This window comes from Athene noctua, chromosome 8 (genome assembly GCF_965140245.1).
Source record: "Athene noctua chromosome 8, bAthNoc1.hap1.1, whole genome shotgun sequence".
NCBI lineage: Eukaryota > Metazoa > Chordata > Aves > Strigiformes > Strigidae > Athene > Athene noctua.
Genome location: NC_134044.1, coordinates 1,699,565 through 1,727,431, shown reverse-complemented (window position 1 = coordinate 1,727,431; position 27,867 = coordinate 1,699,565). Strand labels below are relative to the sequence as shown.

The following is a 27,867-nucleotide window of genomic DNA, read 5'->3' as shown; positions in this document are numbered from 1 at the left end:
CCCGCCGCGCTCGCAGGCTCCTGCGGGGCTGGGGCTGGGGCAGGCGGGTGGCGCAGAGCCGTACCCTCCCGTCCCCGCGTCTCTGCCGGCCGCCGAGGGCGGGGAGGAGCCGGGGGGTGGGGGGGCTCCCCATGAAGCGACGGAGGATGAACAAGCTGTACATCGGGAACCTCAGCCCCGCCGCCACCGCCGACGACCTCAAGCAGCTTTTCGGGGAGAGGAAGCTGCCCCTGGCCGGCCAGGTCCTGCTCAAGTCGGGCTACGCCTTCGTGGATTACCCGGACCAAAACTGGGCCATCCGCGCTATCGAGACCCTCTCGGGTAAGCCAGGCGCCGCAGCCCAGCCCCGGCCCCCCCCCTCCCCAAGGCATCCCCCCGGCTCCCGCCCGCCGCACCCCCGCGCCCCCCCACTCCCTCCGCCGGGGCTCCCCCATCCTGCTGACCCCCCTCCCCGGGCATCCCCGCCGGTCCCCGTCCCCCGTTTTCTCCCCCCCCCCCCCCCCCCCTCTCTTTTTCCTCCTTCCCGCGGCCGCCCCGGCTCTTTTCCAACCTCGAGTATTTTTCGCTGATTTTTTTCTTCGATTTTATTAAGAGGCGACCGGGCGCGGAACCCCCCGACCCGCCGCCCCCCCGGCACCCGCTCCCCCTCGGGAACCATTTTACGAGGTGCCCTGCCCCAACTCCCCGGGGGCGCGGAGCAAAGGGCGGCCGAAGGGGCGGCTGGTGCCGGCGGCCGCGGAGGCGCAGGCAGGGCACCGGCAGGGCGGGTACGGGCAGGCCGGGGCGGCGGCGGGGGCAGGCGGGCCGGGGGCTGGGGGGGGGGGAAGGATGGGGCATCGGGGAGAGGCGGGGGGGCTGCCCTGGGGGGGATGCTGAGCGCCCCGCTGTCTCCGCAGGGAAAGTGGAGCTGCACGGCAAAGTGATGGAGGTGGATTATTCCGTACCCAAAAAGCTCAGGTAACCCCCTCGCCATCACCCCACACCCCCCCCGCCGCGATCCCACCGGGGAATCTCCGGGAGCTGGAGGGTGGAAGTGTTTGGGGGGGGGGGAGCGAGAGCCCCGCCGGGTTTTACTTTCGCTCCGGAAAGCGGAGGCGGGGGAAGGGAGCTCCCGGCCCACGGCAGCGCTCCCACGGGCCGGCACCCGCTCCCACGGGGGTCCCGCCGCGGGGCCGGGGGGGGCAGCCGGGCCGTGCCCCCCCCGCGGTGCGGGGCAGCCGGGGGCCGCGGCGCTGGGCGGGCGGGCGGCCGCTCCCCGCCGGGGCCAGTGGAAAACAGCCGCCTTTATTTTCCTTTTTTTTTTTTTTTTTTTGGGGGGGGGGGGGGCTTTTTTCCCCCCGCTTTATCCTGGGGGGGCTGACGGGATGGGCTGGGATTTACACCGAGGGAGGTCGGGCACAGCGGTGGCGCTGCCTGCACTGTCGGAGGAGATTGTTTTTAATAAGTAATTCAGTAATTTGCTCCTTCCAAGCGCCTCTCTCCCCCTTTTTACTGCCAGAGGATCCAAAAACTCAATGCATTGATACATTGCGTCGCAGCGCGCCCTCTTATTTTAATCAGGTGTAGGGGAGCGCCCAGGCCAGCCGGGGACACGCGCGTTTAAGAGAGAAAATAAACCCCGGGACCGTGTTGCGTAGCTGCCTCGTCGTGAGATTATTTTTATTTCCCCCCCCGACATGTGTCAGGATAAAAGGTCCGTGCGCTGGAAAAAAAACAAAACCCATCAGATGGTCCTGCCAGGTAATTTGTTGCTGCCTGGTGTGGAGGTTTGGCTTGTGGTTGATGTTGGAGTATTAATTTTGAAATTATGGGGCAAGGGGGGGAGATGCTGTTGTGTAATTGAGGCTCGGTGGGGGAACGGCTCGTGCCCAGCATCACGTGTGCCGGAGCGGGATTTCTTCTTCGGCAGGGATCACACGCTCTCTTACCTTAAAAATTCTTCAAAAACAAGCAAAAAAATTTCCTAACTGTAGTATTTCTAAGATAAATCTCTGCAGCAGCCTTAGGCTGGTCCAACAATGAGTTTTTTTAAGAGTGATGGACCCAAAAATTGGCAGTTTGGAAAGATAGTTTGAACCCAGGACTCGACCTTTACCATGTCCGAAGGGGATGTAAACAAGGAATTCATCGTTACCTAAATTCTTTGTTGAGCTGGGGTGCTGTTACTTTTTCTTCCAAGTTTTAAAACAAAAAAGACATTTAAACAGCCCGGAAGTAAATACTGATTTATTTTGCATCACTCTGGCCCCAAGTTTTCTATTAGAGCTCAGCTCCCAAGTTTCCTCAGATTATTGAGATCTAATTTAAGCCGATACCTATTTTCACAGCTAAAAAAATATATTCTGCTTTATATTAATATAGCCAGTTAGGGGGGCTGTGCCTTTGCCTTGGTACATTATAGATTTTATTTTTATAATGTGATTTTTGGCAGAGAACAGAGCCTCACGTGGTCATGTTTTAGTTCCCCCCCCGCCTTTAAATTTGTAGGAAACCCAATTTTTGTAGTTGCAGTTGAGTCCCAGAGAGGCGCTGGGATTTCAGGGGGGCTCAAACGGTAAAATCCCCCAGTTATTGAAATGAGTCTGCGTTTTAATTGGGTTTGGGGGACCCAAACCCCTCTTGGGTCCCGTTTCCTGGGATTTCTGCGTCACGGGGATGGAAACCAGGAGGTGCCAGTGCCCGGTGCTACCCCTCCGTACCCTCATTCACCTGGAGTGCTTTATTTTTAGAACCAAATCCAACAGAGATATATTTTACCAATGTGTTTATTCTCATATAAATAAGTTGCGATGAGAAATGGTCGGGATAACACTTCCAACATCTCGCTGCTGTAGCCAGGGGAAGGGATTTCCTCGAGGTGCCGCCGAGAGTTGCTGGCAGGGGGTTGTTTCTGTTTCTCCGAAGGCACAAATTAAACGTGACGGCGGTGGGAAGGAGCGTGTATCCTGCCCGCTCTGCCGACCTGCCTCTCACGAGTTAAAAAATCAGGCATTCCACTGCCGTGCAAATGGTTTGGGCTCCTATAGGAAGGATCCAACAGTGTCTCGATTGTTTTTTCTCCCCTTGTATATGCCGTGTTGTGCCTTAGGGAATTAAAGAAAAAAAACCCCACCCTCTTTTTTAATCAACGTTTTAAAATTTTAAATTAATGTTTGAATTGATTTTTAAACTCAGCAGGAGCAGAGAATACTTTTATTTTCTTAAAGTGAGGCGATGCAATCCCCCTTCAAGAGTATTTTGTATCCAAGCGTCAGCATCTTTCCCCTTAAAGATGGGTTGTACATCCCTGAAATCTTTCTAAATCCTGCTAATGAGAAGGAAATATATAAAAAAAAAAATAGGATTGTCTGTGAAATATGGAAAGTAAACCCCATCTGCCTCAATGCTGACTTTTACACAAAGATTGGATAAAAATGATGATTTTTAATAAGTAGCGGGGATTTAGCAAAGCCCCATTTAATGTCTCCAAACCAGTGAAATTTTTGGGTTCCCAAGGGCAAAGGTGCCTTTTAATTTCTACTTCTGCTGTAATTTTCAGCTATGAGAAATCAAAGCCTGAGGAACATCTGAACAGCATGGAGGGGGAGGCTGGAAATCACTGTAATAGTTAAAAAAAAAAAAAAAAAATTACTGTTCTAGTAAAAGGCAAAACTTGTGTGGTTTTTGCCCCAGATGGAGGTTGCTGGAGGGATACTGATGAAAATGCCCTCCCGAGCAGCTTTGCTGGGGGTGATTTTATGGGATCCGCAGGCTATTCTCCCGTTTCAAAAGGAATTATCCTTAAATGTTTCCTCTCTTGAACATCAGTTCAATTCTTGTTCCCGTGTATTTCGGTTTTATTTATTTATTTATCTATCTTTCCCCACCCCCTTGTTTTCAAACCCAAAACGCTGGTGACGTGAAGGCTCAGAATAAATGTACAGGCCCTTTTGTCTCCCCGTGGGCAGCCCATCTTTTCTTTCCTTATTCTTAATTATTTGTCGTCAATGGGATGCTTAATTAGGGGAGAGGAAACCCTCGTGCAACCAGTTGCTTTGCCAGGAAAAGCCACCAGCACCTATTTGCGTGCGCGTCTATAAATACACACGAGGAGCAGAAAAAATACTCCCATGGCTCTCCAGTTCGAATACCTCTAATTTAAAAACATCTCTGATTTTTATTTATTTATTTATTTTTTAAATGGAGGAAACCTAAAGAGCAAGAAGAGATTTTTCTCTGGCCGCAGCCTGGGGAGGGTTTGCTTTGCTTTGCCAAAAGAATGAAACTTGTTACAGATTTTCTCGTGTATGGTATATGTTGGGTTACGCTGCATTGAAAATTGAATCAAAAGTGCTAAAAGTGGGGGTGCTGTCAGTTCTAGTCCGGGTTTTAAATATAGATTTAGTCTATTTTATATTTATATAAATTAATAATGTATCTTTTGGTCTTTTACGTATATATAAATAAATAAAAGATATATATTATTTATATAAATATAAATAAAAGATACTGTATGTACAAGATTCTTTATACATATATTTTAATTACCTATATATAATGATACACATTTACGTAGATATTTATATATATTTAAAAGATACTTGTTATATATACACACAGAGATAAATATGAGATTGGGAGGGCGATGTGGGTCACATCGGGCGTGGGGAAGCCCTTCCTGCTGCCCGCTGGGTGCGCAGCAGATTTTCCAGGGGTCCTGGATGCTGTTCCCCATGGAAATGGCCTGCAGCAAGCCCTTGGAGGTGATCCTGGTGTGACTCTGTGGCTCCTTTTATTTTATCTATCCTCAGGCGTGGTTAAGCTGGGCGTTGGGGTTGGTTTGGGTTTTTCAGCTGCCTTCTTGGTTGTCCCTCCGCTGCCCGCCGGGCGGGGATGGGAGCAGGGTGGCATCGGGGATGCGGGAGGGTGGCGGAGGCCACGCCGTGCTGGGATGCCTCTTGGTACCTCCCTGAAGCCCAGCTGGGTTCGGAGGCGTTGTGGGGAGACCAAAGCTGAAAGGAAAATAATACGTGGCTGTTTATCGTGGATGACCTACGATTTCTGTCAGTTTAGAGCTCCTCCAGTGGGGTGACCTCGCCCGCCTGCCCTGCTGGGCATGGTGTTGAGGCGGGGCTGGGGGGCGGTGGGGTGCCTTTGGGTGGCAGAGGGTGGGTGTGTGACATGGTGTGACCCCCCTGGACCCCCCTGCTCCGGCACGGGGCTGCCTCTGCCCTGCGGCCCGATGCTGAATGAGGATGCAGGGGATGGCTTTCCTCTCCCCCCACCCCTCTTTGCCCACCCCCCCTTGCCCCTCTTTTTCTTTCCCCCCCCCTCTTTTTCTTTCCCCCCCCTCTTTTTCTTTCCCCCCCCCTCTTTTTCTTTCCCCCCCCCTCTTTTTCTTCCCCCCCCCTCTTTTTCTTTCCCCCCCCCTCTTTTTCTTTCCCCCCCCCTCTTTTTCTTTCCCCCCCCCCTTTTTCTTTCCCCCCCCCTCTTTTTCTTTCCCCCCCCTCTTTTTCTTTCCCCCCCCTCTTTTTCTTTCCCCCCCCTCTTTTTCTTTCCCCCCCCCTCTTTTTCTTTCCCCCCCCCTAATCTTGACAAGCCGTGACAGATGGGACGTTGTTTCCCATTCATCCCTATTGTTAATGCCTCCCCGGCTCACGGGCTGTATCAATCCCGTGCTGTCCTCGCTGCCCCCCCCGCACCCCGCTCCGTTGCTCAGCAGGTTGCTCATCCTGCGGAAGAGGACAGGGCTTTAACATCAACGGATTTTAATTCCTTAAGAGCGTCAAGGCAAAGCCCCCAGGCTCGGAGGGGAACTGGAGCAGATGCATCCCTGATGCTCTTGGCAACTGGTTGAAACTGGGGCAGCTCTTTAATGCTTATCCAGCCCAGCGCTGATGGAGCCAGGGCTCGTTAAGATCTGCTGCTGGGTTAGGTTGGGCGAGAGCAAAACTTGCCAAGGATGACCCCAATAGACCAAAAAGGTGTGTGTGTATATATATATATATGTATATATATATAATAACAAAGAGACACAAACCCAACAACTGCTTTCTTCCCTGCCTGGACAGGGGAGTGTGCCTGTCTCAGGCTCCAAACTGCTGGGTTTGAAAAATTCATGTGGGACTAAGTTTGGTCCCTACCTGATGGTGAGCATCACTTCTTGTAGATGTTTTCCTGCCTGGGACAAATAAAGCAGGAGGGCCGCTGGGGAGATGGTTGGTTTCCAGAACATTTTCTCTCTGCTTTTTTTTTTCCCCAGTTCTCTTGAAAACTGATTTTTATTGAAAGCAGGAGCTGCCAGACAGCGTTGTCTCTGCCCTCAGTGCTGATCTGAGGTGGAAGGTGACTTTATTATAGTAAGGTACTACAAAGCTTGACTAGAAAAAAAAAAAAAATCTTCATTTTTTGGAGCAACGAGTGGTGAAGCCATCCCTTACATACCACTGTAAGGCTTATATTTAAACCAGCTGAGTGAAATTGAGTTTCTGGTTCCTAAATGCTTGTGGGAGGTGAAGCCCCTCTGGAGCAGGAGACCAGGGGCCGGTGGGTGCTCCGCGGCGCTGCAGCCTGATGGGCAGATGCAGGGAGGGCTCGTGGAGGTTGGTCAGGGAGTCTGGTGGCTTGTTTTCTTTTCACAGCTTTGTCTCATCTTTATTCCTCTGCGTCCCTGCATTTTGGGGGTGGCTGTTATCCATTATTTCCATGGGAGCTGTGGGCAGGGTAGCCATGAAGCCATATGAGTGCTGCTGTTTACCTGGGCTGCTGGAAAGGGGAGAGATGTGCCAAAAACCACCCCAATCCACCTGATTCTGGGGAATAAACCACAGGTTCTAAGGCATCTTCTGTTTTATCGCTTTATTTCAGCAAGTACAGATACCTGGCACGTGGTATGTGAAGCTCTTTGTGGACACCAGCCGGTGATGCTGGCGGGGTGTGGGTGGCCATGGGTTTTCTGTCCCCTTTCCCCGCAGAGTTGCAATATCGACCTCACAATTTGGGTCTAACGGATGCGTGAAATAGAGCACAGCTCCATCATGGATTATTTCATGAAGCCAGCTTACAGTCTCACTTGCTTTGTGCTGTGTGTGATGCTGGCTGGCACACCATACCCAAAACCCAGCGCTGGGATGGAGGAGATGTTTCCTCCTTGAGCCAGAAGGGCTGCTAGCGAGCAGGACCATTTTTGGGTGAATTTAGAAGGAAAAAAAAAAAAAAAAAAAAGCAGATGAACCTATGTAAATACGGTTTCTTTAGCACTTGAAGCTGATGCTTGGTCGCCACTGGGCGTTTTGTCCTGGGCTGGGCACCGAGATGGCTGGTGGGTACATGCAGGTAGGGAAGAGCAGGAGGGTGATACAGAACGATACAACTCTTGTGGTTATCTGAGGGCAGCTCGCTACAGCAGGCCTAGTTGCACTACACAATTAAGTATTTTTCCACAAACTGTGTGCCTGCAGTTACTGGTTATTATGATTTTGTTTTGTTTTTTTTTTTTTAAATTCCTGCCAGCCTGCTGCAAAACAGGTTGGGTGAAACGTGGCTGCTGCCTTCGTCACGAGGTTCTATGCTGGGAGTTGTGTTGCGTGCACTGAAATCAATCCCCTGTCTCCCAGGTTTTGGGAGGAGTGAGGGAAATGGAAACGAAGGGGTTTTCTGCCCGAGTCCTCCCAGGAGAGGTGTTGGAGGCCTTGAGCTCTGATGCCCTGTCCTGCAAGGACCACACGTGGGAATAATGCATTTAAGTCCTGGGAATAACACATTTATCAGTCATGGCCCCAGATACACATCCATCACTCCATCAGTGATGACTGCACGTGGTCCAGCACTGCTTCAACCAGATGGGGATTTACAAGAGAGAGAAAAAATACACCCAGTAGGAATAATAACCTTATTTTAAATGCTGAGTGGTGATAATGAGCTGTTGGGAGACATGCAGGTGGTGGGGGTGAGGCCTTGAGCACAATTTGGGTATGTTCTCCATCAGGTTGGATGGACGTTGGAAGATGTTGTAGTGTCCTGTTGAGAAGTGGTGTGACGTGGCACCTTGCTGTGGTCCTTCTCTTTGGGTGTTTCAGGAGGTGGGCGAGCGGCATGGAGGGGTGAGGCAGCACGGCGGGGGACCAGGACTGCCCTGGCATCTCTGTTGGCAAAGGTGTGAGAAGACGATGGTCCCGGTGCAGTTCAGTTCAAGGCAGAGGCTTTTCTAGAGTCACTGCTGACAAGGGGACCACGTCTGGCCAGTGTTCTGGCTTTGCTTGGATGAGCTGCTTCAAAATGTCCTGCACCCCCCAGGCTGCTGGGCTGCGGTGACGGGGCGGGCCGAGTGAAGTGACCCCCAAAAGGAGAGTGGCTTCTCTGTGGTCCAACGTGTGTCATCCCATGAGCACACGTGGTTGCCAGGCAGGAGGAGGAGGAGGAGGATGGTTGTAGCAATGCTTTGGCCTACAGCTGAGCGGTGGCATCTTGGGATAAGGCAGGTGAAGGGGCCACCAGTTCTGTTTGGGGCTGGAAGGTGGTAGAAGCAACTGGGCAGCATGTCAGACTCAGCGGGGAGAGGCCAGTTCTTTGGAGCTGAGAAGGGCTTTTCCCTATAAAGCTCTCAGGTGCTCATGGTTTGAGATTTGCTAGCACTCGGGCTGGGATTTGCTTGGGCAAACTGGCCTCGCAGCGTGGCCGGCTGGGTGGGGAGCAGGGGGGACCTCTGGGGACAGGCAGGGGCGGTCCGCCTGGGAGCTGAGCACCTCCCAGGGCTGGACCTGGACATCTTAAAAAAGCCCCTCGGGGAAACGGGGGTGGTTTTAAAAAGGAAACGTGTCCTGTTTTCTGGAGTAAGCCCTGCAGAGCGTTTGTACTAGGAGCGGCGGCGCCGTGTCAGCCGCGGGCGGGTGACAAGGACAGGCAGAAGGATTGAGGCTGTTGGTGAGTCACGTAGGATTGTCATTGCCATGGTCCCCCTTGGGCCAAGTTCTCCTTACTGCCCCCTCCCTGGGGTGGGAATGGCTTGGGGATGGGATGAGGTGGGGTTGGATGGGATGGGATGAATCTTGGCCCTTGCCTAGCAGGGATTGTGCAGCTGCATGCCCAGCCTTGAAATCCTGGGTGGCAGCTGAGGACAGAAGAGGCCAATGGCTGCTGGAGGAGAGAGGTTTGGTCATGCTGCTGGAAAGCACCATTTTCTCCGGTTCTGGCTTCCCCACCTTTTTTGCAATGACCAATTTCTTTCAGCGGGCAGAGCCATCCCTGCAGACACACAGCACGGGGACAGGTTGTGAACCAGGCGCGGCTCTTGGCTGTGGTGGGGAGGTGACAGTTCAGCAAGGACAGCCGTGCACAGGAGCCTCGGAGGAGGAGATGGGAAAGCGTCTGTCAGACCCACGCAGGGTTTTACTGAGCACACCTCCTCGGCTGGATGCGAGCACAGGGCTTGTTGTCAGTTGGCTGATCACACCACTGACCATACCTGTCTGAGCAGCACTGTGAGATACGAGGCTCCTTAGTTGCTCTAGCTGCTTTGCTTGACCATGGTCCTTCTTGTGAGACAAGCTATGCATTTCCCTCAGCCCACATCTCAAGAAACATCCTTTCCCTGCTGTCTCTTGCTCAGAGCCTGTGTTTTATCTGCTGCATGTGGGGCAGATGCCCCAGATTGCTGCACATATTTGCCAGCATCCTTATAGTCATGTTGCTTGTGCTGCACCCCAGATTCATGTTTCACAAGGCAGATGGTTGTCCATCATAAGGATCTGATTGTCCTGCACTATTAAATTAGGAAGAAGCAGAGCATGTTACCACTGTAGAGGCAGAAGGATCAAGTCTGGAGCATGCCAGCCTCCAGCACTGCGGTGCATGGCTCTCCCCAGCCCTGGCTGCTTTGGGTCTGCATGAAGCCTTTCCTCCAGTTCTCAGTGTGCCCCATGTTGCCTTCCTGTCCCCGCTGTCTGGGCCCAAACCTACCTGAGAAACTTTCATCTGCCAAAATTGTTTGCAGGGGCTTGGGGTGTGCCTGCATAATGAGCAGCAAGTGCAGGGACCAGCCTCACCGCTTGGGCCAAAGTTGGAAAGTGCTGTTTTCCAGCTGTTGAAGACCACTGGTGGAGTCAGGGTGTTGGGTATTGATGGTTTGTGGGCGAGCAGAGCTCATTCTGCCACCTCCAGTAGGGCTTGTCCTGCAGGATTTGGCCCAAAGCCCTGGCTGTTGCTGGCTATCAGCTGGGGCTGATGGTGGCTGTTTGCATGTCCCCATGTAGCATTCAGGTGGGTGGCGTCAGTCCTTCCAAACGTCCTCCTTGAGCTCATCCCAAGGAAGGACAAAGCTTTGTAAAACCAGCTTCCAGCTGCTGATTGGCTCCCAAAACCCAGCTCTGTGTGTGCGCATGGGGTGGCTTGGTCAGAAAACTCATGCCTGATGTTGAGAGAGGTGGTCTGGCTCTGCTGTGGTCAGAGCATTGGAGCTGGGCCAGGTTACAACACCGGGCACTGCTTTGGTCGGAGCTGACGGACTACAAGCAGGATTATGAATGCTGATCTGGGTAGACAGTGGATGAGTTCATGGATCCTGGATCCTCCATGGACTGGGGTGTCTCCAGACTCCCTGCTGCCCAAGTGTGTCTTCTTGCAGCCAGGCTGGGGAGGCGTTTGGTGGCTGTTACCCCTTAGGAAGCCTTTGCAATGCTTCCTGTGCATCCGTGCCCTGAGGCTGCGCTGCATCGAGGCTGGGAGTGGAACAAGGCAACGCTGAGTGTGTTGACCATCTCCAAGGACAGGCCTCTGAGGATATGTATGATATTTAGGTTTCCCCACAGAAAGCAGACCCATGTTGCCGGGAAGTGGTGGACATCAGCAGGATGAACTTTTGGAGAACCTCCCTCAAGGAGTAGCGGGGCTGGCCATGGTGGGTCTTGGGGTCCTGTCCCCCTGTCCCTGACCAGCCTGGGGCAGTGTGGTCAGGGGTGTGCGTGCATCCCGGCCTTGCCTGTGCGGCCATGACTCTGCAGAGGCTCGTTTCAGGAGGTTTCCTTGGAAACCCGGCAGCCAGCATGAGGCGGGAGCATTCCCAAGACAGCTTCAGCCCGGGCGGGTGGTGACTGGTGAAAGGCTGGGAGAAATGGCTCTCCCTGGGGATGAGCTGCTCCAGCTCAGCGTGGGGAAGCAGGATGCTTTGGCAGGCTCTTGCCAGCTGCTGTCTGATTCCTGGAAAGCCTTTGCCCTCCTGCTGCAGCATGCTTGCAGACCCTAACCCTGGGCTTTGTCTTTGCAGGAGCAGAAAGATCCAGATCCGAAACATCCCCCCCCACCTGCAGTGGGAGGTAAGAAGTGGACAATCCAAAAAACATCCCGTTCATGACCTCCTCCACCCGTCGTGCTGAGCAGCACAAGCTGTGCTGCTGGAGCCTGTAGTCTGTGGATGGGCACCCTTCACCTTCCCAGTAATGCCAGAAAGGAGGTGGAGCATAGACTGATCTCCATCTCCTGCCTGCTTGTGTGTCCCAGAGGCACAGGGTGGCTTTGAGTAGTAGGGCATCATTGGGATGATGGGATGCAGGTGGGTGGAGGCATTTAAGAAGTGGTTGGGTGATGCTGGCTCTTTGGAGGGTGTCTGGGGGTGAAGCAGGCTCTTTTCCCCTGCCTGCCCCCTGCCTGCCCCCTGCCTGCCCCCTGCCTGCCCCCTGCCTGCCCCCTGCCTGCCCCCTGCCTGCCCCCTGCCTGCCCAGCAGCCTCACCTGCCTGCCTGCCTCACCTGTCCTGTTTGCTGCTCTGTCCTTCAGGTGCTGGATGGACTGTTAGCTCAGTATGGCACGGTGGAGAATGTAGAGCAAGGTAAGATGGTCTAGCATGGATCTTGTCGGTGCAAAAGTCCCAGCACCGCTCCACAGCTCTGCCCACACTGGAGAAAAAACAGTGGGGTGAAACTTAGTTTTCCCAGTCATTGGTACTGGGCTAAAACGGTTTTCCCAAGCCCTGCTGACAGAGATGGGGCTGCCCATCCAGTAGTGGGATGGCATGGGCCATCAGTCCTCCATGCCCAGGCCTTCTCCTGGTCACTAGAAAGTTAAAAAAAATTGTCCCTGCAAGCAAAAACGAGCCAGGTGTTGTTTGGGGTCCGCTGGTGGGTCGGTGGTGTCCAGCCATGAATCCTTCTTGGTGAGGATGGTGGGATCTGGCCTTGACACCTTATGGTCCTTTGCCAGCCCAGGCCAGTCCTTGTGCTGGGGGAGGATACAGCGGTGCACAAACACACACGCTGTGCAGTGCCCCTTGGGACAGGCATTGCCCTCCCCTCGTCCCCACCTGCCACACCCTCTGGGGCTTACTGGGGAGGCTGGGAGCAGTGACGACGTCTCTGTCTGTGCTGTAACGCTCCTTCTCTTGCTTTTCCCCCAGTCAACACAGACACAGAAACAGCCGTTGTCAATGTAACGTATGCAACTAAAGAAGAAGCAAAAGTGTAAGTGGGTTTTGTTTTGTCCATATTTTCACACGACATGAACTTTTACTGAGGAATACCAGGTATCTTCCAGGCTTCTTGTCTTCTCTCTAAGCCTCCTTGGGTTGTTTCTAAGCTCTTACAGTGTAAACTTCAGGTGCCTTAAGGGATAGCTGGGTATCTTCTCAAGATACAGCAAGCAGGTGTTGGTTTTATCTTGAGCTATGTGATCTCCTGTGTCTTCTGCCAGCAGTCTTTTCTTTGTCCCACTGCTGGGCAGTGTCCTGCTTTCCCCCCTCACGTGGGAGATGGGGTTTCCCGTGGTGCCCTGTCATACACGCCCAGGTACTGCTGCACCAGCTTGGGACCATCAGCCATGTGGTTGTCCTGTCTTCCTCTCCGCCTTCTCCTCTTGTCCCCAGGGGGCTCCCAGATGTGCCACCTTGCAATTCACTTTGGACACTGTCCTTCCTACAAGGTCCTCTGCAGGGTTGCAGTGGCCTTGTCTTCAGGGAGCAGAGCTCTCTAGAAAGCTGAGGGTCAGGTCAGGTAAGCAGTTCATCAAGGAGTCATCTTCCCAGGTTGGAAGTCCAGACCTAAACTGGGAATGTACTGGATTAATCACCAGTCCGACCACCCAGCCCGAGCTGCTGAAGAGGTGGAATATGGTGAAGGAGGTGGGAGAGTTGGTGAAGAAATGCTGTGAGGATGGGAGATGTAGGAACCCTCCGCCATTTGGGGAAGATTCAAGTTGGAGACCAAAATAGGCAGAGACTGTCTCCTCCTGCTTCCTGGAGTCGAGAGAAACTGTCTGGTTGACTTCTAAAAGGCTGTCAAAAAGTTCTGCTGCTGTGGACAAGGGAGGGCCTTTGAGTGGATGCATAACTGGTGGAGGAGGTGAGAGAGAGCCAAGCGGTACATGGCTGGTTTCTGCAGGGGAGGGAGGACAGCAGAGGGTAAATCACCTGCATGTTGTGCAGAGGAGTCCTAAAGAAATGCCATCCATCAAGAAAAACTTTAAAAGGGTGGAAGAACCCGATGAGGCTGTGCATCAGTGCAGTAGGGCTGTGTGAAGACACACTTAAAGATTTATTGTAACTAGCAGAGGGAAAAAATTACAAATTAGGGGTTATTTCAGAAATGCAAGGACTGTTTCTAGCAAATGCTTTGTTATAGACTTGTAGAGATTTTAGCCCTGTGCTAGACACCAGCCCTAAGTTAGCTATGAGTAAGTAGCGAGCACATCTCATACTTAGTGGCCAGGGTATTTTTGATATGACCAAGAGCCAGCCAGACCCCATGCAAGCCAGAGCCTTTGCCAGAGTCCATTTGCTGATGGATGTTCCAGCAACCTCCCATCTGAGTTGACCCATCAAGAGGTTGGACTTGGGAGGACAGGGATGGGGAGAGCAATGTGCTGGTCCGGGAGGCCAGAGGAGAGTCCTCCTTGTGCCTGCTGGGGTGGCCGTGCTGGGTGTGCTCCAGCCTCGGCTGGCCGGAGGAAGGTGCTGTGGACCATGGATAGACACGGCATGAGGTGCTGTGTTTTGGGCTATGTGGCAAGAAAGGAAGGCAAAGAGTCTCACCAACACAATCAGTGCTTGATGCTTTGGAGTGAGAGGCTTCAGAATTAGAGAGGATACTGTGATCAGTCGCATCGAGCCAGGCTGACACCTGCCTTAGGTGGTGCCCAGCAGCTCGATGCAGAAGCGAGCAATGGGAGAAAAGGGTGGTTCGTGGGTACGTGTGTTTGGTTTAGAGCACGTTGTGATAAGAACAGGTGAAAGGAAAACCTTGGCAGAGAAATCGGACTGTGGGGCACTGTGCTGATTTTGGAAAGGGACGGTGAAGCTGCAGAAGTTCTCACTGGATGTGAAGTTCAGGCCTGGCAAGGAGCTGCTTGCGCTGGTGCATTCATACGCCTGTCCGTAAACAGCCGAAGCGAGATGCGGTAGGAAGAGGGAAGAAGTATGGCTGAAGCCATCACCGCTCGCAGAAGTCATTGTAGACTCTGTCATGGCTGAGCATCACATGTCTGAGGAAGGGCTTGGGGGGGATCAAGAGTCCAGGTGCTGTGCCTCCAGCCTCACCGAGCTGGAAAGGCAGTTGGGGTTCCTGATAGAGAGGCACCACGTGCTGTGTCCTTCTTGGAGCAGCGTGTCTTCCTTGGAGCCCCTCTGTCACCTTTCCCATGTCCAAAAAGCCTGTGAGACCGTTGCCACGCTGTGTGACAGCTTCTGGCCAGCGCTTTCCCCAGGTGGAGTGGCAGATCCCCAGGCTGGGATCCCACCGCTGCTGGGGGGACAAACTGTGTGCCAGCCCTGGCATCACCCGCATGGGAGGGGACATCGTCCCACCGTGCTATGGGGCTTGCTCCACACTGGGAAGGTTGAGGGGCTCTGGCTTCCCGTGGTCACCTTCTCCAGTCCAGGGAGGGAAGAAGATGCGGGTTGAGGAGGGACTGCGGGTCTACAAGGGCTAGTGCTGGGGGCGCTGGAGGGGTACTCATCCCTGGAGATCCCATCACCACCCTCTGCATCTCCCTACCTTGCAGGGCGATTGAGAAGCTGAGCGACCACCAGTTTGAGAACTATTCCTTCAAGATTTCCTACATCCCGGATGAAGAGGTGAGCTCCCCTCCGCCCCCACAGCGATCCCGCCGCGGGGGCCACTCTTCCAGGGAGCGGGGCTCCTCCCCGGGGGGCTCCTCACAGCCCAAACAGCTCGATTTCCCACTGCGGATGCTGGTGCCCACGCAGTTTGTTGGTGCGATCATAGGAAAGGAGGGCTTGACCATAAAGAACCTTACTAAGCAAACCCAGTCCAAGTAAGTACTTCAAATGGTTTTGTTTCTTTCTGTAGGGTGCTGTAGGTCCCTGGCATGGGTCCTCCATGCATCTGGGGCTTTTGAGTGCTGGCCAGTGCTGATTTCTTGGGATGCAGCCTTCATGGGATGGTGGCAGAGCCTCTGTCCTAAACTTCCTGCTGGCCAGGGTGGTCTGGGTGTGGCAAGAGGGGGATGCACGTTCAAAAAGGCCAGGAATGGGTTTCTAAAGCCTGATTACGAGAACCCTAAAGGGAGAAATGGCAAATCTGGGGATAAAATGCTGGAGGGGGATCCCAGGTAGAGTGGTCAGTGCCCACGCAGCCTTTGCCCGCAGGATTTGCTCATCCCGCAGCGCCCCGTATGGGCTAGAGCTGTTGTAGGAGGAAAGGGGGCACCGTGAGAGCACTGTTTTGAGAAGGATGGGCTTTTTGTAACTGAAGCCTTTTTTTGCAATCTAGCATTTTTAATTCTGAAGGAAAAAAAAAAAAGAAGGGGGGGACTGTCTTGCCAAAGTTCTTCGTGTTTCTCTTGTCAACGTTCACATTGATTTCACCACTGATTTTCTGCATGGTTTTCCTGCATGGTTTGTTCCTGCCCAGATTTGTTTGTGTTTAACCCAAAGCTGTCTTCTCCCATGCTCATCATCCTGAACCTGGTGATCCCACAGGACATAGGACTCCTGTACCAGAACATCCTCCGGGGCGTCCTAGTTCTCAGAGAAGCTTTTAGAGGCAAATTATTTGGTAATAGCACGTCCGCTTGAGCAGGAGGTAGGAAGATGCGCTGCTCTGCAGCTGAGCGAGCTGAACCCCAGCGTTGGGTTTGCAGGAAGAGGTTTGTACGGAAAGGGGGCAGATACATAGGGAGAGGAGCTCTTTAAGCCCAGCTAGCCCTAAAGCGTGGCCACCTAGTAGCTGTGAGCTGGTCCCAGTTGGCTGCAAGCCCTTCTTCTCCAGGTGAGTCCCCTGGTGTGATGAGCAATGGGTGTAGCTGTGTCCTTGCCACCCAAGACTGGAAGATTGCCCTTTGCAAGCCCTGAGCCTGGTGAGGAAGGTGGGAGGCACTGGCTGCCAGTTTCTTCTGACCACGAGGGCAAACGCTGCTGCCTGGGGTGGCTTCTGCCACCGAGCTGTCCCTGCTGGTGGATTGGCTCACCGTGTCTGCCCCAAAGACCTGGTGTCATGGAGGAAGGCCGTGCTCTGTGCTCTCACCTCTCCTGACCTGCCCAAGGAGGCCATGTGCCATGGCGGGCCACCACCTCTGCTCCAGCCTTGGCCAAGGGGCACCTCATGCACCCGGCCTGGGCAGTCACAAGAGACCATTGCCTTCAGTTTGGGGTGTCAGCCCGCAGCTCTGTCCCTGCTCAGGCCACCGTTACCCACCAGAGTGATGATTCTGGGGACGAGAACGCTGGTGACATCCTGGTGCCTGGCCCCTGCTGCTGCCCAGAATGATGTTGGGTCATGGATTCCTCTGGTTATATAGAACTTCACCCCTGTCTCCACACATAGTGATGCCCAGAGATACTCCTGAGCTCCAGGGGACAAAACTATCCCCAGGTTGACCCATCTTTATCCTTGGCTGAGGAGGAGCCCAGACCAAGAAGCCACCCCAGATGACCTTCCACAGTGATTGCAGCCCTTGTAACTTGGTCAGGAGAGGACCATGGCTACCAAGCAGCCATGGGGCAGGATACCCCTACGTGCACACCATACCATCCACCTTGAGAGGGCTGTCCCTCAGGGCTACGGCTCTCTAAAATGTTCCCAGCATCCCTCCCAGCTGCGCCATAAGGTGTCTTGGAGGTTTTTCCTGCTGCATCATGGGCAAACCTGCCCTACCCTTGTCATGCCATCCCTGTTGTCAGCTGCCCCTGTCTCCCCTGCCTGCAGCACCCTGGGGTCCTGGGCAGCTGCTGCTGAGGTTAGGGGGTTGAGGGTCCCCTTCTCCATCCTCTTGTTGGAATGGAGCTGTGCAGCAGCAGCGCTGGGACATGCTGGGAAATCCAGAGCCCTCCTCCACCTTCCAGCTCTTTGGGGTGGGACATGCCTGAACGCAGCAGCCCCTTCCTGGCCCCCCATCTTCTCTCGTGCCTGCACATCCAGGTTGGGAATGGGTTGGAGGTCAGCCAGAAACCAAGCCTATGTCCCTCTCTTGGGCTTGTCCAGGGTACTCATCACTTCGGTGGGTCCGTTCAGCCCATCTGTGGCTCTTGGCCCCTCTTCAGTACAAAGGCTCAGCTGCGCGCCCCATCTCCACCAACCTCAACTGCTCATGGGTTCACGAAGTGGCCTGACTCTTCTCTGTGGGGGTCTGTTGGGGCATTCATGGATTCCTCATCGGTTCCACCTAGCCGAGAGCATCAACCTGGTGTGACGTTGCAGCACTGCTCTGGAGCATGGGCCCGTCATTGCCTTTGTGGCACGTCGCGATGCATTTGCCTTCTCCTCGGCAGAGAGGGTGGCAGTGGGTGTCCCTGTGCCTGCTGGGTGCTGCCCCTGAAGGAACAGAACAGATCCTCCAAGTCAACCTGATGGAGCTCCACAGCTGGGAGTGCCTTAGAGGGTGTCACACAGCATGCAACTCTCTCACCGTGTGCTGTAGACATAACCAAGGGGCAGGGAGAGCTCAGCACTGCTGGTGTTTCCAGCACCTCTTTGCACAGTCCAGGCAGGACCAGTCTCCTGCCTGAGCAGCTCTGGTTGAAGCCATAGGAGATCTGGAAAGAAGTAGCCTGCAAAGGGATCAAAACTTATATTCATTCCCTCTTCAGTGCTCAAATGAAACCACCCTGGGGTCCCTTTTGAAGCTGGTGGGGTAGGCTCTTCCCTTGTCTGGGGGAAGGTTCACCCACCTGCTCACCCTCTATCTGTAGATGAAGTCTCCTTGTGCTACGTGCTGGTTCATGAGCTCCTCTGGAAGAGCTGACCCGTGCAAACCCACTGTGACCCTGCAGCATCCAAATGTGGCACTGGTTAGGGGTGATTCTGCACCACAACCCCTGGCCTTGCATGCACAGCAGCACCCATGAATGATCCCGGTCATGATTGGAACCTCTTACAAAAAGAGAGACATGGCCAGAGGGCACCATGTTGGAGCTGAGCGCTGGGGGCATTGACTGAGTGGCTGAGCAGCCACCTACTGCACCTCCTCAGAAGATCTGGGCCAGCCCAACCCGGCTGCAGCAGTGACAGGGATGCCGAGGTGGTGGCTGATGGCAGGATGGCTGCACAGCGTCATCCTCTGGCGGGAAGAGTGCGCGGACTCAGCGAAGATGGAAAGGTTGCTTACCCCTGTTCTTCAAGATGCGTGGTTGACGTGCAGGAGTCTCCTACCCTGCTTTCCTCTCTCCCTCTCTCTCAGGGCCTTTGCCAGGTACGGTTGAGCGGTGAGGAGTGAGCTGGAGGCATGTGCCTCCTCCCCGCCATGAGCTGAGGGGAGGACCAGAGGAGCTAGAGCACAGTCCCTGCCGGTGCGCAAGGGAGAGCTTTCTGGTCTCCCGTGGAAGGGCGTGAGTACAAGCGTTGTTGTTGACGTGTGCCTCCATGTCGTGACAAACGCTGCCTAAGGGTAAGTTGTCTTTCTGTCCCGAACGACACACAAGGGTTGTGGCAGCTGCTGGTTGCTGAACAGCCTCGGGTGTTGTGCGGAGAGAGGCTGAGGTTGGAAGGGACCTCTGGAGACCGCTCATCGGGTCTCCTGCTCCAAGAGGGACTGGTGTCAGAGGTGATAGACCAGGTTGCTCAGGGCTTTGTCCAGTTGAGGATTTGTTCTGCCCCCTCTTGATGCATCATTTCACATTGATTGACATCCCTCAGCTCCCTCAGAGACCTCAGGTCATAAAGGTGAACGTAGCTCAAATCTGATCTAAGCCAACAGAATCGAAACGCTACCTGGGCTTGCATGAGACCAGGTGACTGTAGATGTACATCAGCGAGACCCAGGTTCACCCCAAAGCTTGAGCAGGTGTTGAAATGAGCTTTTCTGTGAATAGCAGGCTCGGCTACTGAGCTTTTGAAAGCCTTTGTGTGACACCAGCCGCATCTCAGGGTGCTCCTCTCTGCTGGTTGTTTTGCTGTAGGGTTGACATCCATCGGAAGGAGAATGCCGGCGCCGCCGAAAAGCCCATCACCATCCATGCCACGCCAGAGGGGTGCTCTGAAGCATGTCGCATGATCCTTGATATCATGCAAAAGGAGGCTGATGAAACTAAATTGTAAGTGCCCCTGGCTCAGCAAAACAGGCAGATTTGGTGAAAGGGAGGTAAATTCAGCCATCTTCTGTCACTCCCCACCCCCTGACGGAGCTGGTGGCATTCAGAGTTTCAGGATAGAGTCATGAGTCAGTTAGTAACTTAAAATTCAGTCACTTCTTCCTGATGTCATCGATGGTGCTGGAGAGACCAGAAGGTCAGGTGGGTCCGAAGAGCATTCAGGCAAACTTGGAGAACAGAACACCACGAAATACAGATAGGCTTGGGAAGTCCCTGCATTCCCGTTCCCCCGAACTTGAGGAGATAGAATGGTGGGAAATGGTGGTGGTTCTTCTGCTTCTTCCACCACATCATTAGTACCCGTTGCTGGAAATTGGTTTCCTGGAGAAATGGACCTTTAGATTTATTTATTTTTTAATCCATTTTAGAGCAGAAGAGATTCCTTTGAAAATCCTAGCACACAACAGTCTGGTGGGGAGGTTGATTGGCAAGGAGGGCCGCAACCTCAAGAAGATTGAGCAGGACACGGGCACGAAGATCACCATCTCCCCGTAAGTCCTGATGAGCACCAAGCCATCCCCCTCCATTCAACACGGTACGGGCAGCACTGGAGCCAGAAAACAGAGCACTTGTGTCCTCCCATGCACGTTCCCCATCCCGGGTGGGCGTTCCTCATCCCAGGTGGATGGTGGCATTGGGCAGGGAGAGGGCGTGTGGCCTCACGCTGTCTCTTGGGGGAACCCTCATCTTTGATTTTGAGTTTTCCTTTTTTTTTTTTTTTTTTTTTTTTTTGACTTGAAGAAAAAAATGTAACTGCATCTCCAGATTTATCTGTGGGGTAGTTTGCAGGATTTAACCATTTATAACCCCGAGCGGACCATCACGGTGAAGGGCAGCACGGAGGCGTGCTCCAATGCCGAAGTGGAGATCATGAAGAAGTTGCGAGAGGCCTATGAGAACGACGTGGTGGCCATCAATGTAAGCTGCCAGCCCTCCCGCCTGGGATCCACTGCTGAGGTGGCCAGGAGAAAATTGCGGGGGGAGTCCTCCTGTTATGGCAAGGCTTAGCCTCGCCAGTCATGTCCACATGGTGTGGTGAGAACCCCAAAAGCCCCACTCTGCCTTTTACACGTTACTCCCTGTCTTTGCTTTCCCAGCAACAAGCCAACCTGATCCCAGGACTGAACCTCAGTGCTTTGGGCATCTTCTCAACAGGGCTCTCCATGCTCCCATCCACCCCAGGGGCCCGAGGGGCTGCAGCGGCCACCCCGTACCACCCATTTGCAGTAAGTGCAAGAGGTTTTGGGGTGTGGAGGATGTGTTCTTGGGGGCAGAGTGGTCCCTAGAGTCTCCTGCTGTAGTTGTTGAGTTTGGGTGGACACTGTAGGAGCTGTAGGAATCTGTAGGAGCCTTCTCATGAGGAGCCTTGAACAAGAGCTCTGACTCTTGGCCATCTGGGGAAGATGCTCATCACAGCAGCAAAGCGGAGAAGAGAGTGAATGAACGTGGCTTGTCCCTCCTTGGATTTATCTCCCCGGGAAGATCAGCTGCATCCCCATGTTGTGCTGAGCTTGGTTTCACCTGTGTTTAATGACTGACCATGTCTCAAGGGTGCTGCGCTCTGAAGGTGGCTGGGGCAATCTGTGCCTGTGCTGGCATGGAAAAACCATGTAGGTGGTCTTTGGTCCTGACCCCAGACCCACCACTGGGTTGTGATGGTGTGGACTGAGTTCTGCCCTGCAGGTCTGGTCTCGGTGGCCACCTGACCCTGCCGGCATCGCCACAGGGCGGGCAGAGCATGGCGGGAAAGGGGACGAGCGGCACGCCCTGTGCCACCACCGCCGCCAGCTCTGATCCCTGCCCTAGCACCCCAAGGGCTGTGCTTGCTGGGAGCTGATCTGCGCCTGACTTCATAGGCGAGGGTGCTCCTCTTTCTGGGGGTGCTGTGGCACTGGGGCAAAGCAAGCCTGGGAAGCAGTTTCCAAACCACTGATGTTGCACGCAGGCAGGGACTGTCCAGTGTCAGGCAAACGTGCTGGCCAAAGTGCTGATGGAGAAGGTCCATCCCCAGCCCACTAGCATCTGCAGAGGACCCTTAGGGTGACCAGGCTCTGTGGTCTGTCTCTGTTAGTCTGTCTAAATACGTCTGCTGATGAGCTTTGGCTGCGTGGCGACCGGCACGCGGGTTCATTTACTTGTGCTGTTTTCTTTTCCTGGCGACGCCAGCAGCAGAGCGGTCGGAGGAGAACGGTGAGTGACAGGCTGGTGGTGTGGAGGGGTGGATGAGTGTGACGCGTGTGATGGCCCTGGAGGGCAGCGAGAGGGTCTGTCTGTTCGTACGCTGCCAGCCCGCGAAGGGGAGGATGCTCTGCCTGCATCGGCCGCCCGAGCGAGCGCAGCCTTCGGGAAACGTCTGCTGGAGCGGTGGTTGGTGTGATGGAGAGGAGCTGGGCAGGTCTTCTGAAGGTGTGGGCTCCTTCACCTTCGCGTGGCCTTTTCCAAGCCACTGCAGTGAGGCCAAGAGAAGCAATTGCCTTTGCCATCATTTTTTAGAGTAAAACAAGGAGCTGGCAGAAAAACCTTATAGGAAACCATCTTGGCTCAGTGGCAGCTCCTTTCCCTTAAGCACTTTGTGTTTCACACTTCAGAGCGGTCGTTTCTGACAGTGTCCTCGGCAGGACCTGGGGTTAGTGGCTGTCACTTCAACTCCGGAGTTCTAGAGACCTGTCAGGGATGGAGGACGAGGAAGCAGCGTCACGGTGAAGTGGGGGAGCTAGGGAGGTCCTGTGCCCACTCCAGCCACAAGGACCAACGGGGCAGGAGAGGAGATGTTGGTGTAGGAGACATGAAGCAGCCCAATGCCAGAAGCAGAGGGTGGACCCAGGGAGCATGAGCTCGGTGTGAGGAGGAGCACAAAAGCCTCAGTGCAGTGTATTTAAGTAGAGGGTTGGGAGCAAGAGTGATGTCTGCCATGGGCAGGGGAGCCGGGTCCTCTCTGCCCAAGTAACCATGGTTTGCAGATAGCATCTGGTTGCGCTTGCCCAAATCCATAGCAGGAGAGTTGTGTCTGCTGCTGGGAGAGATGTCTGATGTGTTTGACACACAGAAGAGTTGAAGAGGAGTTGGGTTGGGTTGGTTTGGGGGTGCTGGCACGCACCCCTTGCTTTTGGCTGTGGAGAGACACACTACTGTCCCCGGCCCAGGTCTTGGGAGAACAGCTTCAGCCTTTTTGCTTTTTCTTCTCTTGGAACTGGAGAAGGGAAGTGGTGATGGAAATCAGAGCAAAGCTAGATGTTTTGCTCAGTTCTCACCAAACTCCCACCTTCTCCACAAGGGACCAGTGGTGGTTACAGTGTGGTTTCAGGGTTGTGGCTGCTCCAGAAGGCTGTAGGGGCCAGTTTTCCACTACAGACACGAGCAGGACACAGCCAGAAAAACAGCAGCGGGGAGGAACTGGGGGTAACTGGGAGCTCCCATCCACCCCCCAGCCCCATTGCACTGTGCTGCAGGTGCAGGATCCGGGCTGCTGCTCACCTTGATGTGCCCTCGGGTACCCCCTTACTCCCTGGGAGGGGTTTCAGGGGCTGAAGGGTTGTCTCTGTGTCCCTGCCCAGCTGGTGGTGGTGGCACGCTGCTCCGTGTCGGGCTGGGGAGGGCTGGGAAGGGGCTGGCATGTTGGGGATGTCACTGACCCTCCTTTTCTCTCCGGCCGTAGAGCTCCTCAGCATACCTCTCGAGTCTGTACGGAGCCCCCCCAGCCGGTGCCTTCCCCCATCAGCACCCCGTAAGTGCTGCTGTACCTCCCTTTGTGAGATCTTGGGCACGGCGGGAGGGTTGGCTCTAGGCCAGGGCGGGCAGCTGCTGCCCTGGGATGCTGTCAGGAGGGCAGGCAGCCCCGCTTCGGCTGCTCCCCTGACTGTCTCGCTTTTCCGTGCCCTTGCCAGCTGCCAGAGCAGGAGATTGTGAACTTGTTCATCCCGACGCAGGCGGTGGGGGCCATCATCGGGAAGAAGGGGCAGCACATCAAGCAGCTGGCGCGGTTTGCCGGTGCCTCCATCAAGGTGAGCAGAGTGCTGCAGGGCTGGTCCTCGGCTTTGTGCCTCAGTGTGCCCTTCCTGCTGCCAGGGGCAGCGAATGGAAACCCTTGGGGAGTGGTTTTACTCCCCAGATTAGTAGAAACGCAGTCCTGAAATGCCCCGGTTATCACCCCTGCTTGAGTGGGAGGGGCTGCTCCTGACGGGGGGTGTCCCTGCATGAGGGGCTGTCCCACACAGGGGAGGTCTTGCCAAAGCAGGGCTACACTGATGCACCTTCTCCCCCATCCCTCTGTAGATAGCCCCAGCAGAAGGTCCTGACGCCAGCGAGCGGATGGTCATCATCACAGGGCCGCCCGAGGCTCAGTTCAAGGTGCGCTGGCCATGGGGTGGGGGCTGTGGCTGGGGGGATGCCAAGGGACAAGTCGAGAGCATCCCTTTGGTCGCTGCTGTGTTGTCAGCCTGGGTTTACCTCCGTGGATGCCAGGGGAGCTCTTTGCTCAGGACTGTGGTTTTGGTGCTGCTGGACACAGGCACATCATTGTGCTCGGGGTGGGGAGGGCACAGCAGCCGCCTCCAGGGCTTTACTTCCACCGGTTTTACCTCCCCTTACGTCTCCTCTCCAGGCCCAGGGGCGAATATTTGGGAAGCTGAAAGAGGAAAACTTCTTTAACCCAAAAGAAGAAGTGAAGCTTGAAGCCCACATCAAGGTGCCTTCCTTCGCCGCCGGCCGTGTGATTGGCAAAGGTGGCAAGACGGTATGTGGGGGGATTCAGGGATGCTCCCCCCTGCCCCAGGGCATCACCCGTCACCCCTGCCCGGCGGGGGGGCAAAGACTCTGTGCTCAGTGATCGCAGCAACGTCTTGACCCCAGCCCTGTGTCTTGGTGGTGGCTCTCATTGGGTGGTGACCATCCCAAGGAGGGGACAGGGTGTGACCCACGGCAGCCTGGTACCACGTGCTGGCTCAGAGCTGGGGGTGACTTCGGCTTTTCCCTGAAAAAACCTGGGGCTCTCTCATTTCCTCCAGGTGAACGAACTGCAGAATTTAACTAGTGCAGAAGTCATTGTGCCGCGAGACCAAACCCCAGACGAGAACGAGGAGGTCATTGTTAAAATCATTGGGCATTTCTTTGCCAGTCAGGTAAGGTTAGGCTGTGGCTTTTCTGATATTCCCAGCCAGTTTAATCCACAAAGGAAAGACACGGAGCACAGCGCTGCGTGAGCATCCTGCCACTCTGTTTTGGGTGGTTCCTGTGCACCCAGGGCGCACGAAAGATGTTTTGGCAGCTCTCCCCAGCTGTGCTAGCACTAAAGACTGGCTTGATTTAGCTCAAGTTTGTGTCTTGGGCACCATGTGTAGTGGCCCCTGGGGTGTGAATCAGCTCCTCCCTGGCAGCAGTGCCAGCAGGGAGCTCTCCCAGGCGCCCACATCCCACCTGCGTGCATGTCCTTGTCTTCTGCCTGCTCGAGTGGGATGGTGGCACCCCAAAATTCAGGACCTTGGGAAGCGATAGAAGCAGCACAAGTTAAAAACCCTGCAGCGCTCCACCTGCATCTGTGCGGGAGCAGAGCAGCTCCTTCCTTAGCACATCCTTAGTTATGGCTGGGCCAAACCATGTGCTCCTTCTGTAATTTAAAGCTCAGAGGGCAGCAAGATGCTGTTGTGCCTAGAGGGGGGAACAACCACTCAGGCTGCTCGCGGTGCCCACACTGACCCCCGGTTCTTGCTTCCACCCTCCCCCCCACCAAGACTGCACAGCGGAAGATCAGGGAAATCGTACAGCAGGTGAAGCAGCAGGAGCAGAAACACGCTCAGGGAGCCCCGGCCTCGCAGCACAGCAAGTGAGGCTCCCGCCGTGCCGGCCAGCACCGCCCGATGAATGTAACCCCAACTGCCGCCGCCAGACCCCCCAGCAGGTCAGGGGAGCAAACCAAAGACCCCCGAGCCCTGCTCCCGCGGCCAGGGCACTGCGAGGATGCACAGCGGGGGGGTACGGGGAGGGCTCTCTCCCTCCCGCAGCCTCCCCCTTACTCCGTCGCCTCCCGACGCTATCCCTTTAGTTGGACTAACATAGGCAGAGAGAGGTATTTTTATTTTTAATTTCCTAAAAGCCACCTGTTTCATCCAGGCACGGCCGGAGGAGCTCGCCTGGCGTGGGGGGCTGCGGCGCACAGTGTGGCACTCATCAACTTTAGAATTAATATATCGATAATGAAACTAACGCAGATTTTTAAATTTTTTAAGAATTTTTTTCTTTTTTTTTTTTTTTAATTTCAAAGGGGTCGGGGGGAGGCAGGTGTTTGTTTTTAGCAAAAACAGGCTTTTCTAGATTTTAAGGAAATGAACTAGTCCATTGGTTCTCTAATGCACAGTAGAGCAGAGATGTAGGATTGCCAGCAGGGGAAAAAAAAAAAAAAAAAAATAGCGTTAAAAAGCAGTTTCTTAAGGGCTTTGAGAAGAGCAGTGCCTGTATGAGCCAACAGAAGGGATACCGTCTCCTAAAAGAAGAATCTCTTTCACGCACCCTTTCCTCTTTGCTTCACAGAGTCCAAAACTGGGGTTTGCATCCGTTCTGTCCCCCCTTTCCAGCTGTCTGTCTGTCCCCTCTCTCTCTCCATCACTGCCCAACCCAGCCATGCTCAAGGGTAATATCCCTAGAAAACAAGGGGCAGCACCAGCCCTGCCTGCTTTGGGCAGGGATCTTTGGGGAAAGATCCCTATTGCAGGGAGAGGAGGGGGTAATGGGGGGACGCGGGGGGGCAGGGAAACATTTACAAGAGGTTGGAAAAAACAACCAGCAACATTTTTTTAAAATTTAAAAAAACCCAAACTCAACGCAACAGCCCCCCATGACACATGCATACATACACACACAAAAACTACCTCAGGTTTTCGTACCTCAGCACCTTGCGCTTGTGTTTCCCTTTTAGAGATTTTGTATGCCTTGTAAAACTGATAGTTGGAGCATTTTTTTATTTTTTTAATAAAAAACGAGTTGGAAAATGATCTTGACCAAGTCAGCTGCGAGGCAGGAGAAGGAAACCATCCCACATGTCCCAGAGCTCTTCCGTAGTCTCCTTCTGCTAGCTGAGAGCCAGTGGCCATTCCTTCAGAGAAAGCTTGAGAAATGTTTAAAAAGAAAAAAAATGGAAAAAAAAAAAAAAAAAAGGTAGAAAAAAAACACCCAATGAATGAAAGTGGTGAAACCCGACGGGCAAGAGGAGGGATGGGAGCAGCGTGTTGCCGGCGCGTCCCGTGCCGAGGTGAGGTGCCAGCGCCGGACCCAGGGGCTGTGATGCCACGTTTTCCTCCACTGCAAAGTGTTCTGTGAAAAACCAACCCACTGACAACAACAACAAAAAAAAAAAAAAAAAAAAGAGAAATATATCCAGCTAACAAGAGCCTGAGCTTGCTCTCCGTTGCTTTCTTTCGAGTGCCTCGCACTGGTCAGGGCCAGGCTGAGCTCAGGGTGGGGGTTCTCCCATGGCCACCCCATTTTCCTGCTGAGAGGGGGGGGGGTGGCAGGGTGGGGTTTTCTTTTTTGAGGGAGGGTGTTTGCAGACATGGGCAGGTGTAGCTTCACCCAGTCACTTGGGGAGGTGTTGCTTTTCCCTGCACTGAACCAGGGGCTGTGCCTCTCCGCAGTGAGTTAGCGAAGCCCAAGCGATGCTGTGGCACTGCTGTGCTTACTAACGGGGTGCTAATTGTGCTCATGCAGCTGGAAAGCTCGGGTGCCCCTACCCACCCCCACGGCTGCTTCTCTAAGCGGCCAAAAGCTCGGTGCCGCCAGCAGCAGGAGGCAGCCACCGCCGGGCCGGGCGGGGGGGCAACACCCCACGGGGAAGGGACCAAGCCAGGGCTCGGGTGGCCCTTGCGCTGAGAAGCGGGCAGGGGTAGGGCTGTGCCTGGGCGCGGCGTGGGGTGCTGGTGGGTGCCACCATGAGGGAACCCTGCGCAGCTCCCAGAGCTTCCTTCCCTCCTGCCCACCAGACGCTGGGGCCACCGTGCCCTCGGCAAGGTGGCCCCTGGGAAGGTGCCACGTGTGTAACGCCTCAGGGCCCCAACCCACATCACTGGGCACGCCCATGTGTTTCGGGAAGGGACAGGCAGCAAAAAAATGTCCTTTCCCCACCTACAGCACAACTGATTGCAAAAAGAGCATCAGTCTTCGCCTGTGCTGTCCCCCTACCCCTGGGCGGTGAGGAGTCAGCCCCCTCCTGGCAGGACCAGCTCAGTCCGACCTGACTGGCCCCGCCGGGTCCCCCGCATCCTCCCTGTGAGTAAGAACCGCGTCAGGGGGCAGCCAGCATCACAAGTGTGCATCCCCCCCCCGGCCGGGGGGGACGCAGCATTACTCAGGCTGTACACGTGGTCTCTCCTCAGC

General features: G+C 54.5%; 1 protein-coding gene across 6 annotated transcripts; it reads left to right on the top strand.

The window, feature by feature from the left end:
- Positions 1 to 41: 41 nt before the first annotated feature.
- IGF2BP2 (insulin like growth factor 2 mRNA binding protein 2) lies at positions 42 to 26,870 on the top strand. 6 transcript variants are annotated; one of them, XM_074912701.1, is made up of 17 exons: positions 43 to 321; positions 897 to 957; positions 11,240 to 11,288; positions 11,748 to 11,799; positions 12,364 to 12,427; positions 14,961 to 15,233; positions 19,315 to 19,449; positions 19,875 to 19,997; positions 20,289 to 20,424; positions 20,604 to 20,732; positions 21,676 to 21,696; positions 23,162 to 23,230; positions 23,391 to 23,507; positions 23,779 to 23,853; positions 24,107 to 24,238; positions 24,510 to 24,623; positions 25,233 to 26,870. In XM_074912701.1, the coding sequence occupies exons 1-17, from the start codon at positions 132 to 134 to the stop codon at positions 25,326 to 25,328; spliced, it is 1,836 nt and encodes a 611-aa protein (XP_074768802.1). In that variant the 5' UTR covers positions 43 to 131; the 3' UTR covers positions 25,329 to 26,870. The 6 variants fall into 6 exon arrangements, with proteins under 6 accessions (XP_074768806.1, XP_074768802.1, XP_074768801.1 ...); XM_074912700.1 differs by having other exon boundaries at positions 21,673 to 21,696; XM_074912702.1 differs by lacking the exon at positions 21,676 to 21,696.
- The last annotated feature ends 997 nt before the right edge of the window (positions 26,871 to 27,867 follow it).